This window comes from Pezoporus occidentalis, unplaced genomic scaffold (assembly GCF_034315485.1).
Source record: "Pezoporus occidentalis ecotype Australia unplaced genomic scaffold, CSIRO_AGI_Poc_V1 ctg269, whole genome shotgun sequence".
Taxonomy (NCBI): Eukaryota; Metazoa; Chordata; class Aves; order Psittaciformes; family Psittacidae; genus Pezoporus; species Pezoporus occidentalis.
In genome coordinates, this window is record NW_026914600.1 from 528,987 (window position 1) to 545,528 (window position 16,542).

Sequence of the window (16,542 nt, forward strand, 5' to 3'; positions counted from 1 at the left end):
TTGCTCTGTTCTGTTCTATTTTATTCTACCCTTAGTATACTTATTATAGTGCACAAATACATCCATAAAATCCTCAGTGTGGGATGGCTGTCCCACTGATATAGAAGACAACCCTGGTTTAGAACCAGGGGTTTAGAGATCACAGAGTTCCACAGAATACAATTTTGGTGCTTTCATGCTTTACATTAGAATTATATATGTATGTATATATACACAGCTGCATAACCTTTTATCTCCAATTCTACTGCTTCAATACAGGATAAAGAGGAGCACAGGGGCTGAATCTTCTGTTATTTTAGTTTGTGATAGGCAAAATGGTATTCTGGCATTGTAAAACCATTCCAGAAGTTAATTATTTGTGTTCTGGAGGCATCTTCTTCCTGCTGCTTTACCTGACGGTTGAACAAGGAACTTGTCCAAGAAAGAAGGGTGCTTCTGTTCTGTGGGGCTGGTGGTAAGTTTTGTGTGGGAAGAACCTAGAGAACCCAGTGAACTTGAGGAGCAAGCTGGGGCTTGGGACTGCAAGCTATATTGTTTGGTTGGAGGAAGGTCTCATAGCAAGTATCCCGTAGCAGATTTGAGTGTAAAGTAAAAGTCAGTGAGACATAGCACATTAAAAACTTGCTTCAAATATTACAATTAAGAAATACTTTCTTAATGAACCGCTCTTTCAAACAGCTGCCTTTTCAGGGGACACTTCTTTATATTTCTTCCTCAGCATTAATGTGCATTCTGCATTAAGGTTACACTCACAAGTTGTTCTGCATGGACAATAATAAGTGTGGGTGTTTTAATAAATGGTTGGTTTATGTTTAAAGTCTTAACATCCAACAGACTATGGTGTGGCTTTCAAACCTATATAATTCCTGAAATTTTATTATTATGATGATCAATTGTGGGGTGTATTAGTAATACCTGCAACATACTTTAAACTTTTTATGCTCTCTCTAGAAACTGTGCATGAACATACAGAGCATGTATTACCCATTATACAAAAGGTAGTCATTTTTGTAGGTACTGTACTTCACTCTGACCTCTTTCTGTACCTGTGAACTAGCATTCTTAAGTAAGCTTTTCCTGCATTTGTATGCACCATGACTGTAGTCAGTGTCATTGACCAGTGAATACTGATAACAGAGATACAGTTATCATGAAACTTTCCTGGCTGGTGAAGGGCCTGGAGCACGAATTTGATGAGGAACAGCTGAGGGAACTGGGAGTGTTTAGTCTGGAGAAGAGAAGGAACAGGCTGCCCAGGGCAGTGGTGGAATCACCGTCCCTGGAAGTGTTTATGAACTGTGTAAATGAGGCTGTCAGTGACATGGTTTAGTGGTAGCCTTGGCAGTGCTGGGGGAATGGTTGGACTTGATGATTTCGAAGGTCTTTTCCAACCTGTTGATTCTGTGATTCTACTCAACTTAGTTAGCTACTGGATGATATACACAGAACTCCATTACACTGAAAAGCGATGACATTAAGCTCTGCTAAAAATATTTCCTGACTGCCAGAAATAGGAACTCATTAGAAAATGACAGGTCTACACACCAACATTAATAGCATAAGCACTGTGCATGCTGCTGCTGCAGAGCAGAAACACTGCTGCAATAAACAATTAGCAAGCTGCTTTTCTGAATATGGATTTATTAACTGTAGGTCTAAATGAGTTTCAGTGCTGGGTTAACAGTTGTGTTAGCGTAAGAACTGACACATAACCACCGGAATGGTTATATGACGTGCTTTATTGCAGCACTGGGAAACCAGGGGCACGTGCCCAAATCTGGCTTTGACCCTGTCACATCGCGTTCAAAATTTATGCATAAAAGTTTCGCAATTAATGCATATTCAACGTGTTGCTACACTAACTAATACATATGCATCAAGGATTATTTCATTAGTCCATTACGACATCAGCCTCTTCTGCGCTTGCGCAGCCCCCTCTGGTGGTCGTCCCGATGAAGTAAGGAGTCTTCCTCACCTTTTCACCTTTCTGCTCTTGGGACAGGCCCCAACCATTATGTGGATGTCAGCATTCTCACTTCCTCGCTTGGCTTGTCCTTTTATGTTGCAATGATTTCACAATGCTACTAATATTGCAGAGATGAAATTTTCTGCTGCTTAAGATACATGGTTTCCATTTCTAGACAAAGCTTCCTTGTAAGCAATACAAAAATTATGAACGTCTGTATTATCAAGACACACAGACAAAGCTTCCTTGTTCTAAACCACAAGGTCTTAGGCCAGACACCCTGTGTCCGTCTCGTCGTTGTTTCTACTGCTGAGGGTACCACAGCAAAGTTACAAAATTCTTTTAATATACAGAAGTCTACTATTGATTCAAAAACTTTTCAAATACAGTCATTTCTGTTGCTCTATATAATTATTTTAATGTAAAATTTCACTTTTTCTAACAGTTGGACTCAAGGATCTTAAACATCTCTTCCAACCTAAACAATTCCATAATGCCATGTACCTACTGAGTTCAGAAGGGCTTTGCAAAACCATGTGTAAGGTCTGCCACCGTGTCTTTGATTTATTTTGGTGTATCACTGACATCTTTAGCTAAACCAAGCCCTTCCTGTAAACCCTCTTTATCAACCATCATGAGGGGTCTCTTCAGTGTGTGTTTTCTGGGAAGCCGGCCCGTGCAGCTTCGCCGGACCTACCGGTGTCCCGCAGACGGAGGGCGGGGCGGGTACGTGATCGAACGCTCCTCGGTCCCCGGGCCGGGCCCCTAGGTGTCACCGGCACTGCGCAGTACACCTCCAGCACCCCAGGCCTCCAGCGAGGCCCGGCACAACCCGCCGCGACTACCAGGACCCCGCCTGTCTCCGCCCTTGCCTCACCACTCCCTCAGCTCTCGCCGCCCGCACAGCGCCGCCTGGCGGCCCAGCCAGCATGGTCTCCGGCAGCCGCTCCCCCCTCCCGGGAGTTGGTCAATGGGGAGGGCGGTGGTGCCATCGAGTCCCGCCCTGCGCGGCGCGGATTGGCTGTCCCGCCGCAGGGGGGAGGTGCCGCCAGCACCCGAGGGCGTGGTGCTGGCGGCAGCGGGCGAGCTCAGCGGGGGTGGTCGCCATCATGTCGCGGGAGTTCGAGCTGTGCCCCGGGCGGCGAGTTGGCGGCGATCAGCCGTGCTTCATTATCGCAGAGATCGGGCAGAACCACCAGGGCGATCTGGACATCGCCAAGCGCATGATCCGCATGGCCAAGGTGCGCAAGGCTGCTTTGCCGCAGCCAGCTGGGCTGGGGGGGGGGGGGGGGCGGTAGTGGGGCTGCCCCGCGGCCTCGACGGTGCTTTTCCCTCCGCGTGCTGAGGGGCAGCGGGAGTGTGGTGTCACCGGCGGCGGGCGGGGAAGCCGGGGAAGGGCGGGAAGTGTTCTCTGGCGGCAGTGGGGTGGTATAGCAGGGAGAGGGATGGGGTTCTGCCCCTCTGCACCAATCTGTGAGACACGCACCCCCCCCCCCCCCCCGGAGTCCTGCATCCAGCTGTGGGGCGGCAATACAAAAGGGACATGGAGCTGTGGGAGCGAGTCCAGAGGAGGCCACGCAGGAGGAGGTGCTGCGAGGGCTGGAGCAGCTCTGCTCTGGAGACAGCTCTGGAGAGCTGGGCTGGTTCAGCTTGGAGAAGAGAAGGATCCTTAAGGGGAGACCTTAGAGCAGCTCCCACTGCCTAAAGGGGCTACAAGAAACATGGAGAGGGGCTTTGGACAAGGGCCTTTTGTAGGGACAGGACAAGGGGAATGTCTTTAACCTGACGGAGGGGAGACTGCAATGAGATCTGAGGCAGAAGTTCTTCCCTGTGAGGGTGGTGAGGCCCTGGCACAGGTTGCCCAGAGAAGCTGTGGCTGCCCCATCCCTGGCAGTGTTCAAGGCCAGGCTGGACAGGGCTTGGAGCAACCTGGTCTAGTGGAAAGTGTCCCTGCCCGTGGCAGGGGGTTGGAACTGGATGAGCTTTAAGGTCTGCGATTCATGATACACAGGAGGAATTTGTAAAACACAGTAGCTAGCAGGAGAAGGCAGTGGTGGTGAGAAGCAGCAGAGCGGGTGATGGCTTTGTAGCCCTCGGTCTGTATTTTGCAGCCTTTGGACCCTCTCAGGAAGCCCCCACCTCATTCACAGTACATGTACCTCTCTGCACACGGGCAGATTAGACAGCCTCTGCGGGGCTACCAGCAGCCTTCCAGCTGTGTCACAAGGTAACTGAACATTGCAAGAATCAAGTAACTGCCCCTGATGAACCTCCGATTTGATTCAGTTGCATTAGAGTTCTTTAGGCCATGTCAGCCTGTAAGACAGCCAGGCTGCTTTGAAATCTGGTATTGTAACCATTAGATATACTTTTGTTAGAAAACAGCATGTCATCACTGAATAAGTCAGGGCATGATGAATTCAGACCTGTGACTGGAGTATATGTACAAAATAATGTGGTCAATTTAACTGCACCGTTTGTGTTGCTTCAGACAAATTTCAGGTTCGAGCTCCTAGCTCTGCAGAATCTTGTTGCTTGTTTTCATGTCAAGTTACCATGTGGCAGCTACGCTTTGAAAAGCCACAGAAGTCCACTTCAAATAAGGGGCATGCATAGAAAGAGGCAGTTCAGTTTTGTAGTTTTGGTGTGTTTTCTTTGTAGACTGCTACTCTACTACATATGGAGGCATTCTGAAATAGAAAGACTTATGTGTTGGCAGGCTGTCCATCACTCATTCCTGTTCATACCATTTCTGTGACTGATGCGATGATGATGTTGAACTTGATGATCTTAAAGGTCTTTTCCAACCTGGTTGATTCTGTGTGAAAACTCCACTGCACACCAGCCCATCAGCTGCACGGTCCTTGTGCTGAGGCACGGGGTAAGCGCTCAGTGTGTACCCGCTTGTTTTGCAGGAGTGTGGAGCAGACTGTGCCAAGTTCCAGAAGAGCGAACTGGAGCACAAGTTCAACAAGAAGGCCTTAGAAAGGCCCTACACGTCTGAACACTCCTGGGGAAAGACCTACGGAGAGCACAAGCGCCACCTGGAGTTTAGCCACGACCAGTACAGAGAGCTGCAGAAATACGCAGAGGAGATTGGCATTTTCTTCACAGCTTCTGGCATGGATGAGGTAAGTAAACTGTGCTGGAATGACAAGCAGAGTCCAGCTGTTGTGTCGTGTTGGTTGTTCGGTTTTCTTTCATAAAAAGAATATAAAATACATAAGAATTTTGAATTTCTAAATCAGGAAAACAGAGTAATTGTACCTCTGCAAGGTCGCTTGTATCTACTGAGTGATGGCTGAACATCTAGTGAGACGACTGAACATCTTGGAAGACCTGCCATATGCTGAGGTGTTTATGCACACTAAATCATATTAGAGAAAAGGCCTCTGTTGAACTTCATAAACAATCAAAAGCTTTGAGAGTTTAGAACAAGATTGCAACCTGACCACTCTCCAGAGTTGACTGGTATATTGGCTCCAAGTGTTTCAAACCCCCTCTGTATTTAAATCAGATTCTTTTCTCAAGTTATTCTCAACATAACCCCTATTATTTCTCTCTTTTTTTTTTTTTCTTTTCCCTTTCTGCTGTCTGCTAGGCCCCAGTTGGTATTTCTAAGCATCAGAAATGCTTCTATTCCTTTTCTTTTACTTATCTCATGGGGAGGGTCTCCATTTTGTGCTGTTGCTACTGAAGCATTTGCTGCTTTTTGTCAGTGGGCCACTGAACAGTCAGTCACCAGCTTGTGGACTCCATGGAGCTCATCTTCTGCTTTTCACCCTTAGGGTATGAATACTTTAATTCTTATACATTATCTGTCTCAAAATTATGTTAGTTACATTGTTTCGCAACTAATTTTACATCATGCTGCAACAAATGCAATGCACAATTGAAATGTGTAAACTGGAAAGACCAGGAGCAGTTAAACTGCAGTACAGATCAGAGGTTACAGATTGGTTTACTTATCTTTGTGGCCTAGAAAACACAGAGAACCAAACAAAGTAAGCTAGCCACTCTTGCATCAGGTAGGTACAGCAATGTTCCTGTCTTTCTGCAAGTAGCCTTACTGAGGGTAGGATTTGTTTAATGTTTTAAGGTGATCTATTCAGTGCCTCTTTCTCCTCCCTGATGTATCAGCTTAAGCTCATTTCTCACAACTGACAAAAGTTCATTCTTTCCTTGTATCTCGTCCCTGTGTATTTGAACACCATGGTCACATCTCTTCATTTGTTGTTGTTTTTTTTTTAGCTGGACTAAGCAACTTCAGTTCATTCAGCCTTTTTATGCTGTCTTTTCTAGTCTTCTGGACATTCTCACTGCTTCTGTCAACTTACTGTCTATTGACCAAAATCCGTGAATTGCTGTGCCCCAGCTGAGATGATAGGAGCACCAAACACCATACAAAAATTACTTCAGAGGTCTAACAGACAAAATGGTATTTTGCATGAATTGCCATCGCCTGATGCCATGGGCTGAGAAACAGATCTGTGAAAAGAGGGTGTTGCGATGCTTCTTTTGTTGTACTCTTCATGTCCAGAGGACCTGCTGAACAACACATACTCTTTTAAGAAAAGGCTAGGGTTTAAACCATGACAACCAATAGTTAAGTCCAAGAGTCTTGGAGTATCTGGAACCTTAATGACGCAAATGCCGGGGGGGGGGGGGGGGGGGGGGGGGGGGGAAATCACTCTCCTTGTTGTTAAAGCCTCCAGCTTATAAAGGCTATTGTGCAGTGCAGAACACCTTTCATGTGCAGCAGCTAAGATCACTTTCCACCTCTGGGATCCCTCTTTTTTTCAAGATGTTGAGCTTCTTTGTGTGTGGCTTCATCAGCTAATTAACAGTACTGGTATATGTTTGTGTCTTCTTTTTATCGTGGTGGCATTTCTGCTAGAGATGAGCTTGGAACTCACGTCAGACATTGCATAAATGGATGTAATGAGTTCCTGAGAATACATTGACTTGTGTAAATTGAACATGATCTCTGGAACTCCAGCTATGTTGGAAAGGTTAAATTGTGTGTTTAACTATATGACTATTTGAAATCAGTGAAGTGATGTGTGAAGTAAATATAGCGTAAACACCTTTATCTACCTTGTTCTGTGTACTGGAGACAGAACAGGATCCTGTGGAACCACTCCCTTTAATGTCCCTGTTGTTTAAGATTACTTCCTGATCCTTGAATCTCTTGCAGAAAAGCTGCCATTTTTCAAGAGGTATTTACCTAATGAAGTGACTTTAGATAAAGTCACTTTGTGCAGACTTCCTCAGATATCTGTGGTTTTCTAATAGAGTGAATTCATTGCCTTCATGCACAATGCATCTTAGTGAATAAATTCTATTGAAGAGGTGTTATGCATCCTGGCTACAAAAAGTTGAATCCACATCATTATGATGATGGAAAAATGAGGCTGAAGAAGATGTGATTCTCTTCTGGACATTGCTGCTCTTTCTCTGGCAGGAAGTAGATTTGGCTGCCACAATGAATGAGCTGAGGGAATTAAAAATGCTTGTGGGTGGTTGAAGGGGAACAAGGTTAGATAACTATTTCATTGTTTCCACTGGATGTGGTTAGAAGATTTTTGTATCTTGCCTGTGGTAGATTTGGGATTTTCTTCCTTTAAAGTACCACACAGCTTGGCATCATCAGCAAACTTGCTGGGAGTGCACTCAATCCCACTGTCCATGTCACCGACAGAGATGTTGAACAAGAACAATCCCAACACTGATCCCTGAGGGACACCACTCACCATGCTTTCCACAAGTCCAGGTAGATGACATCAACTGCTCTACCCCTGTCCATCAGTTCTGTAGCCCCATCATAGAAGGCCACCACATTGGTCAGGCAGGATTTCCCCTTGGTGAAGCCATCCTGGCTGTCACCAAGCACCTTGTTTTTGATGTGCCTTAGCATGCCTTCCAGGAAAATCTCCTCAAGATTTTGCCAGGCACAGAGGTGAGACTGACTGGTCTGTAGTTCCCTGTGTCATCCATTTTCCCCTTCTTGAAAATGGGGGTTATATTTCGCTTTAATCCACTTGTCGGGAACTTCACCTGACTGCCATGATTTTTCAAATATGATGGGCAGCGTCTTAGCAACTTCATTCGCCAGCTCCTTCAGGACCCGCGGATGGATTTCATCAGGTCCCATGGACTTGTGCGCATTCAGGTTCTTAAGATGGTCTCAAACCTGAACCTCTCCTACAGTGGGCCTAAGATCTTCATTCTCACAGTCCCTTCATCTGTCTTTCAAGACCTGGGTGGTGTGCTCAGACCATTTGCCAGTGAAGACTAAGGCACTAAGAACCTCAGCCTTCTCCAAATCCATGGTAGCCAGTTCTCCTGACAGCTTCCAGAGAGGGTCCATGTTGCCTTAGTCTGTCTTTTATTTGCTGCATACCTATAGAATCCCTTCCTGTTATTTTTCACATCCCTAGCCAAGTTTAATTCTAATTGGGCCTTAGCTTTCCTAACTTGGTCACTCGCATCCTGGACCACATCCCTGTGTTCTTCCCAGTCCGCCTGTCCTTGCTTCCACCTTTTGTAAGCTGCTTTTTTCCCTCTAAGTTTCCTCAGCAGCTCCTTATCCATTCACAGAGGTCTCCTGGCCCTCCTGACACACTTGTCGGGACGCAACACTCCTGAGCTTGTAGCAGGTGATCCTTAAATATCAACCAACAGTCTTGGGCCCCTCTGCCCTCTAGGGCTTTATCCCATGGAACCTTACTAAGCAGGTTCCTGAAGAGGGCAAAGTCTGCTCTCTTGAAGTCCAGGGCACTGAGCTTGCTGCACGCTCTTCTTACTGGCCTGAGCATCTCAGACTTGACCATCTCATGATAGCTACAACCAAGGCTGCCCTGGAGTGTCGCATTACCAGCCAGCCCATCCCTGTTGGTGAGCACGAGGTCAAGCATGGCACCTCTCCTTGTCGGCTCCTCTATTACTTGCAGAAGGAAGTTGTCTTCCACACAATTGAGGAACCTCCTGGATTGCTTGTGCCGGGCCGTACTGTCCCTCCAACAGATATCAGGGTGGTTGAAGTCCCCCATGAAGACAGGGGCCTGTGAGCGTGAGGCTGTTCCTATCTGTTTAGAGTGCTTCATCCACAGAGTCCTCTTGATCAGGTGGTCTGTAACAGATCTCCACAGTAATGTCCCCCATTGCTGTTCTCCCCCTGACCCTGACCCACAAACTCTCTGTTGACTGATCACCTGTCCCCAGAGAGAGTTCCATACTTTCCAGCCTATCACTGACATAAATAGCAACTCCCCCTTCCCGTCTGCCTGGCCTGTCTTTTCTAAAGAGCCTGTAAACTTCCATTCCAACACTCCAATCATGGCAGCCGTCCCACCATGTTTCTGTGGTGCCAATGATATATCCCTGTAGGGGTGGGTGCACACATCTCTAACTCCTCTTGTTTATTCCCCATACTACAGGCATTTGTATAGAGGCATCTGAGCCGAGCTCCAAATGAAGCCAGCTCATTGGCTGGAGCAGTTGAAATATCTTTGCATCACTCTTGAGTGTTTATTACAGGTGGTGGCAACTGACTGGAAGTGTTGGGGTGGAATGATGCTCCCCTCCCCTTTTACATGTAATTTAAACCTTTCTTGACCAGCCTGGCAAGCCTCCTGCTAAAGCAGTGTGCCCATCATCTCCACCAGCCCCCAGTAGACCTGGCCTACTAAATTGAGTCCCGTGTTCTAGATACCCAACCCCCTAACTATGGCACCACTGTTCTAACCATTTACTAACCTGGCCAATCATCCTAGCCTTTTTAAGGTCCTCCCCTTTATCCTGGAGAATTGACAAAAAGACAATCTGAGATCCAGAGCCCCTAACCACCTCTCCCAGGGCTCTGTAATCCTTAATGTACTCCAGGCTACTGCTGTCTGTATCACTAGCACCCGCATGGCCACTAGAAGCGGGTAACAGTCAGTGGGATTTACTAGTGCAGGCAGCCTCTGCAACATCCCTGGTCTGAGCCCCTGGAAGGCAACACACCTCCCCTGAAACTGGGTCAGGCTGACAGATGGGTGCCTCTGTGCCTTTCAGTCCCCTGCTACTATGACCTGCTGCTTTTTCGTGGAAGCAGCAGTAGTGATTCTCTTTACCGGTGCATCAGCCAGTTGTTCATGTGGCAAGGTGTGTGTTTCCTCATTATTCTCCTGCAGAAATGCAAAGCAGTTCTGGTTAGGGAAATGGGATTTAGGAAGAAGCCCCTTGCTGTTAATTGTCCTCCTTTTTTTTTTTTTTTTTTGGTCCACCACTATGGTACCCCAAACCCTGCACAGTTTGGGCCGGGGGAAGGAGTCCAGTTTCCTCTCAGCTTCCCCGACATCTTGCAGCCCGTTGACAGCGTCCCTCAGCTCAGCCCCTGCTGCAGGAGGACCTCCACCAGGGCGCACCGAGCGCAGCCCCGCCCATTGCGCACCCTCCCCTCCCCAGACCAGTGCAGGCACTCTCTACACCCCGAGCTCTGCGCTGCAGCCTCCCCGCTCATCGACTCTGTCTGGTGCCGACGTCGCCACTGCCAGGCAAGCCACAGCAGAGCTCCCAGAGCGAGAGCGGGCCGAGACCCGGGCCCTGACGGCAGCGCTCCCTGCTCCTCCCCCGACCCTGCCCACGCCCATTGCCGCGCCCCGCTCTCCCTGGCTGGGTTTTCCCCGCTCAGGGCGGGGCCGTCCCTCCTGGCTCCGCCCCCTGTGAGTCCCTGCTCTCCTCCGCGCAGCTGCGGCTCCTGGCAAGGCGTGGCGAGGGCTCGAGGCTCCCTCGGTGGCTCTCCCCGCTCAGAACTGAGGCGCCTCCACGCTGAGCTGCCGCGCCCTGCAGGGTTGAAGGCTGCTCTCTGGGTCATTTTGTATTTCCGTTTCTGGGGCACTGTTTTCCAGGTGCTTATTCAATATACTCACAGAGTTTTTCAGAGTGACAGATCTAGTCAGGAAAACTTCTGTTTGTGGTATAGTAATTTTGTCCTGCAGGAAGTATGTGTCAAGAAGACTGCTTGTGTGACTGAAGTGTTTTTTTTTATTCAGCAGGGAAGGTCCCATCTGCAGGTAGTTGCTGTCTCTGGTAGTACCAAAAAGGAAATGCCGTGGCCCACAAGCTCATTTTGAAGCTAGAGAAGCAGTGGAGCTCACCTGAACTAGGCAGCTGTACCTACGGCTTGACCAGCTATGGCTGGGAGACCAGAGAGCCTGGCTGGAGACAGGGATCCCAGTCAAAAACCTATGTGACATTTGCTTTTGGAAGTAGAGGTTTGAAAGAAAGCACTTTGGTAATACTTCACCTGGAGGGAAATGAGAAACTAACCTCCTTGGAATAGTAAATATTACTTCAGGAGCTACTTGGGATATATACATGTGTGTTTGTGTGTATATATATAGGTATACACGCATACATATGTGTGTGCGTATATATACATATATATATATATGACCTACTAAATTTGGTCATCTAAATTTGGTCAAAACTAGATTTGGTTTTGCTGTTTTGAAGGGTTGTTTGTAACCCAGCATGGTAGGTCTTCAATTTTGATCCAGCTGAAGTGGTGAGTTGAAATGCAGTGATGTCTTTTCCTTGCAGATGGCTGTGGAATTTTTACATGAACTGAATGTTCCATTTTTCAAAGTAGGATCAGGAGATACAAACAATTTTCCCTATTTGGAGAAGACTGCAAAGAAAGGTATGCATTTTCTTTTGAGCTGCCCCAGTGTGCCCCAGTAGATCAGTTATTAGATATTTCCTCCAGCTGATTTTGGGAAAAAAGTCTAAAAATTCCTTTAGAGGAAAATCCCCCTCAGACTCAGGGAGGCAGGGGGAGGGGGAAAGATTCACCCAGCTTTCTTTCCTTGTTTAACTGAATTAATTTACCTCAAAATTTTAATTTAATCTTATATAGCTTTCTGACAGACCTAGGACAAAACATGTACATATTTTCTAATGGGTAGGTCGCCCAATGGTGATTTCCAGCGGGATGCAGTCAATGAACACAATGCACCAGGTTTATGAGATTGTGAAGCCCCTCAATCCAAACTTCTGCTTCCTGCAGTGCACCAGTGCATACCCGCTTCAGCCAGAGGATGTCAACCTCCGCGTTATATCGGTCAGTGAGTAACCCAGAGTGTGCCCTGTGCACGGTACCACTTTTACTGAGATCTGGATCTTAGGCATGCTGGAATTTGCCTCTTAGAAGTTAGAAAGATGTGTCATTTTCCTGTAATTCATGCAAGTGCTGAAGTAAAGATACCCACTGGATCCTTTTTTAGCAGAACTCAGCTTTGAGGAACATTATAAAGGATATTACCTGGAGTATTCACAACTAAACAGAAAAATATGACATATGGTTATGTCATATGACAGGTCAACTGCTGGCAGTGCAAAGAAAAATTATTTAGACTGTTACCATTAAGAAGGTGCATGGAATTGAGAACATAATTTTAAACAGGGAGCTAGAACAGAAAACTGTGTTCAAAATTCTTCATGTGAGTATCAAAGTAATGAAGAAAATGGATTAGGCCCATGTATAGTTTCCTTGGCTGAAAATATTTCTTGGATATGCCCAATAAAAATGCAAGGAAATTTTCCAAAATTGGCCAGTGTTCAAGCACTTGCCTGTCTTTATACACATATAGTCTGTTATTTTTTAGTAGAATTTTTAGTGACTGCATTTAGTTGACTTTATGATTGAGTGACTGTCCCTTATGCATGGGTGAAAGGATTGCTTCAGATTTTAAATATGTGGTTGAAGGAGTCTGCTTTGGCTACAGGTTAAGTTTAACCGGTCCACCGGGTTTGTGGATGAAAATAGAGCACTACTCTGTCAGTGTAACTGACAGTGATGAAAGTTACATTTTGAGCCTTTCAGGACCTTGAGGAGTACAACTGAATTAAAAGGAAAAGCATAAGCGAAGTTGTAGAATAAAACACACCATCTTTTCCTTGTCAGCACTGAATTCTTAGTGAAATTCTTAGAACATGATGGTCAGTAATGCAGTGTGACATGTTGAATGCAAGAAAGATCAATTTTCAGCATAACCGACTGCTTGGTTTGTGGCACAGTAATTTGCCATGGTTTTTATTGCAGTTATCACTGTTAAATTTGCGTTGTCTTTGAAATTGCTGCCTTGGTAATTCAGATCAACTCTGTCACAATTCAAGGCCTATCAGTCAGCTTTTCCTGATATCCCCATTGGCTACTCGGGGCATGAAACTGGCATCGCCATTTCGGTGGCAGCAGTTGCGTTGGGAGCTAAAGTGGTGGAACGCCATGTGACTCTGGACAAAACATGGAAAGGAAGTGACCACCAGGCATCCCTGGAGCCAAACGAATTGGCAGAGCTGGTGAAAGCCATTCGTACTGTGGAAAAAGCAATGGGATCTCCAGTCAAACGGCTACTGCCTTGTGAAATGGCTTGCAATGAAAAGGTAAGTTTTGATTTGTTTCATGTATAGCTGGAACTTACTTAGACCTGTGGTTAATAAGTCTGTATTCAGAAAAGCAGCTTGCTAATGATTTATTGCAGCAGTGTTTCTGCCTCTGCAATCAGAAATCTCTACTCTGCACCAGCAGCTTGCACAGTGCTTACGTTGAACCACTGAAGTTGGTGCAGACGTGTCATTTTCTAATGAGTGTTTCTGGTAGTCATGAACTATTTTAATCAAAGCATAATGTGGGCAGTTTTCATTGTAATGGAGTTCTGTGTCTGTCATCCAGTAGTTAACTTAGTTGGGTAGAATCATGGAGTCATTTATGCTGGAAGAGATGTTTTGAGATCATTGAGTCCAACCATTGCCTCAAGACTGCTAAGACCACCACTAAACCACGTCACCTCTACATCTAAATACCTCCAGGGACCGTGATTCCACCGCTGCCCTGGACAGCCTGTTCCAGAACCTGACCACCCTTTCAGGGAAGAAATTGTTCCTAACATCCAGTCTAAACTTCCCTTGGCACAGCTTGTAGCCATTTCCTCTTGTCATATCATGTGTTCCTTGGGAGTTGAGACCAGCCACCTCCTGGCTGCATCCTCCTTTCAGGTTGTTGTACAGTGATAAGGTCCCCCCTGAGCCTTCTCCAAACTAAACACCCCCAGTTCCCTCAGCCATCCCCCATCACACTTGTGCTCCAGGCCCTTCACCAGCTCTGTTGCCCTTCTTTGGATCCGCTCCAGCACCTCAATATCTCTCTTGTAATGAAGGGCCCAGAACTGAACACAGGATTCAACGTGCAGCCTCACCAGTGCCCAGTACAAAGTACTTGGTAATAGTCATATTGGGTCTGTGTGACTGTGTATGAGCTGCTGTTACACTAAGCTAGAATACTAGTTAGTCTAATGAGATTCCCTCCACTCTGATTCTGAAAAATTCCAGTGATCCATTATCTGATTTCAGAAAGAGAGCCTAGTTACAGTGAGGTTACCACTCAGCCTTCATTTGGAATAGGAGTTAATGAGGAGGGCAGTTCTATACAACTTCTTCCCAAGTAACTGCAGAATATTCCTTAGCCTTTTTTGCTATACTAAGCCTAGGAATGTGCTTGACTTATTTTTTAATCTTCTGTTTTCCTCCCCTGTAGCTGGGAAAATCCATTGTGGCGAAAGTAGCAATTCCTGAAGGTGCAGTACTCACACTTGACATGCTGACAGTGAAAGTGGGAGAGCCCAGGGGATTTCCCCCAGAAGCAATCTTTGATCTGGTGGGCCAGAAGGTTAAAACAAATATCGAAGAAGACGAAACCATCACTGAGCATGCAGTGGAAAATCACATCAAAAAAGTAAAGTGCTAAATCAGAGCACTCTATTCTGTATTTCATCATATATATTTAAGTATAGCAGCATGGTAGATTAGAAGGAGAGTGTAATTATGAGGATTGAAGCAGGTTAGAATTTTCAGGTTCTCAAGTTTCTGAAGCAAATGGAGATAAATTACAGAGGGCAATTTTATTAGAAATTGTATAACATTGCATCTAGAAAATACTGTGCTCCACCTTTCTCCGTTCCTCTTAACCTAGGTTAATTTGGAGGTTTGCCACAGTCTGCTACTGTCTAGCTTCCTTTTCTGGTAAGAACACAGTAAACCATGGTAGTTTTGTCTGCAGTTTGAGTTGTTCTAACTCTGTACCTTCTGGTGTTCCTCTCTATTTCTTCCTCACCCTGTGATAGCAGCATGCTAGTTGGAGTTGAATGGAGATAGATGAAAGTTTACATATGCTGAGACAGTGCAGCCTCATGGATTTTTCTTAAGCCGTAAGATAAAAAAGTCTTGAGATAAAGCTGTGGGTTGCAGGAATCTGAACACTGGGGACAATGAGCACCTTGAGAAAGCTGTGTTCTTAGGAGACAGTACCCAGAAAGGAGGCAAACAGAATACGTAGAAAGGTCCCATTTAAGGGGCAAGGAAAGAGCCTTTTTGTAGTTTTCATGAACTGAAAGGCATGAGGGCGAGCAGACAGATGAAGGAGGGAAGAGTAGATCCAAGATGGATCAGTGGAAATAAACTTATTGTATGCTTCAGAAACATGTCAGAAGCATCTGTTGTGAACTGAGTGAAGCCTGGAATCTTCAAATCAATTTGGATACCTCTGGGGATACTATGTTGGGGCAGCTTCTCTGGTAGGAAGCCAAAGGCTGATGAAGATTCAGCAGCTCCTTTCCTGGACTAAGCCAATACATTGGGTTGGGTTCTTTCCCCTGAGCCTGACTTTGGAGGCAGCTGAAGCTGGATGCTTGACCAGATTACATAACAGCTTCAGCTTGTGGTCAGTGCAGCTGTTGTGTTCTCTGTGTCTGCAGCACAGCTGCTTTCTTTTCAAGTATGAAGTGCTGTCCTACTTCTGTCAGCTTGCTGCTCTTCCCTTTGTCTGGGAAGGAGCCCTGTGACAGCAGTTGAATCTCTCAGCACCTTTAGTACAGAGATGCTTTGGTATAATTCATCTCCATTTTTCTTTAGTGGAATCATTTACCTAGTGATGGCTATTTGGAACTTGCTACCTCTTGGTCATGAGTTGATGAAGTGTCTTGAGTTTGGTGGTGGTGTTTCTGTGCCTGTGAGCTGTTGACTTTCAAGATGTTTACCCTTCTGCAATTCCGAGGAAGCTGTGTTTGCATCTTTAAACTGGGAAGCAGGGATCCTTTGAGTCATGTGCTTGACCATATGTGAGCTCTGACTGATGCAGTATGCTTGCCTTACATTAAGAAAACTGCTCAATTGTTAAATGATTCTTTGTTTGTTTCAAATTGGAAAAATAAATTTACCTTCTAAAACAAGGTACTGTTTCTGTGTTTCAGCCTATGGTCAGACCTTGCCTTTCCCAGCACCAGTGTCATGGTTTCAAGGTCTTTAATATTTGAATACTGTCAGGATTACCTGACTTGCTTCAAGCAGCAGGGGTTCTTCACTCCAGCAGGGCTGGTCCTAGAGCCTGCTGTAAATGTAGACAGAAATGTCCAGGAACTTTAATAATGTATTGGGAAAAAAATAAACTACACCTGTACAGAAACTTGGAGCTGTCTCCTTTTATGTGAGCATACCCCTGTGCAGTTGCAGTTAAAGAGCCTTTGCAAATAGGACAC

At 45.9% G+C, this 16,542-nt stretch overlaps 1 protein-coding gene across 1 annotated transcript; it reads left to right on the forward strand.

Annotated features, from left to right (window-relative positions):
* Positions 1-3,027: 3,027 nt before the first annotated feature.
* Positions 3,028-16,469, forward strand: NANS (N-acetylneuraminate synthase). Its single transcript, XM_062624534.1, has 6 exons — positions 3,028-3,207; positions 4,882-5,097; positions 11,555-11,654; positions 11,920-12,074; positions 13,130-13,396; positions 14,547-16,469. The coding sequence occupies exons 1-6, from the start codon at positions 3,076-3,078 to the stop codon at positions 14,754-14,756; spliced, it is 1,080 nt and encodes a 359-aa protein (XP_062480518.1). The 5' UTR covers positions 3,028-3,075; the 3' UTR covers positions 14,757-16,469.
* The last annotated feature ends 73 nt before the right edge of the window (positions 16,470-16,542 follow it).

Bases quoted from the DNA above. Each gene is read 5' to 3' on its own strand.
- NANS (XM_062624534.1), top strand. From the start codon at position 3,076: ATGTCGCGGGAGTTCGAGCTGTGCCCCGGGCGGCGAGTTGGCGGCGAT. The intron at 5,098-11,554 runs GTAAGTAAACTG...TTTTCCTTGCAG, and splicing joins CAGCTTCTGGCATGGATGAG to ATGGCTGTGGAATTTTTACA. The intron at 12,075-13,129 runs GTCAGTGAGTAA...TCACAATTCAAG, and splicing joins TCAACCTCCGCGTTATATCG to GCCTATCAGTCAGCTTTTCC.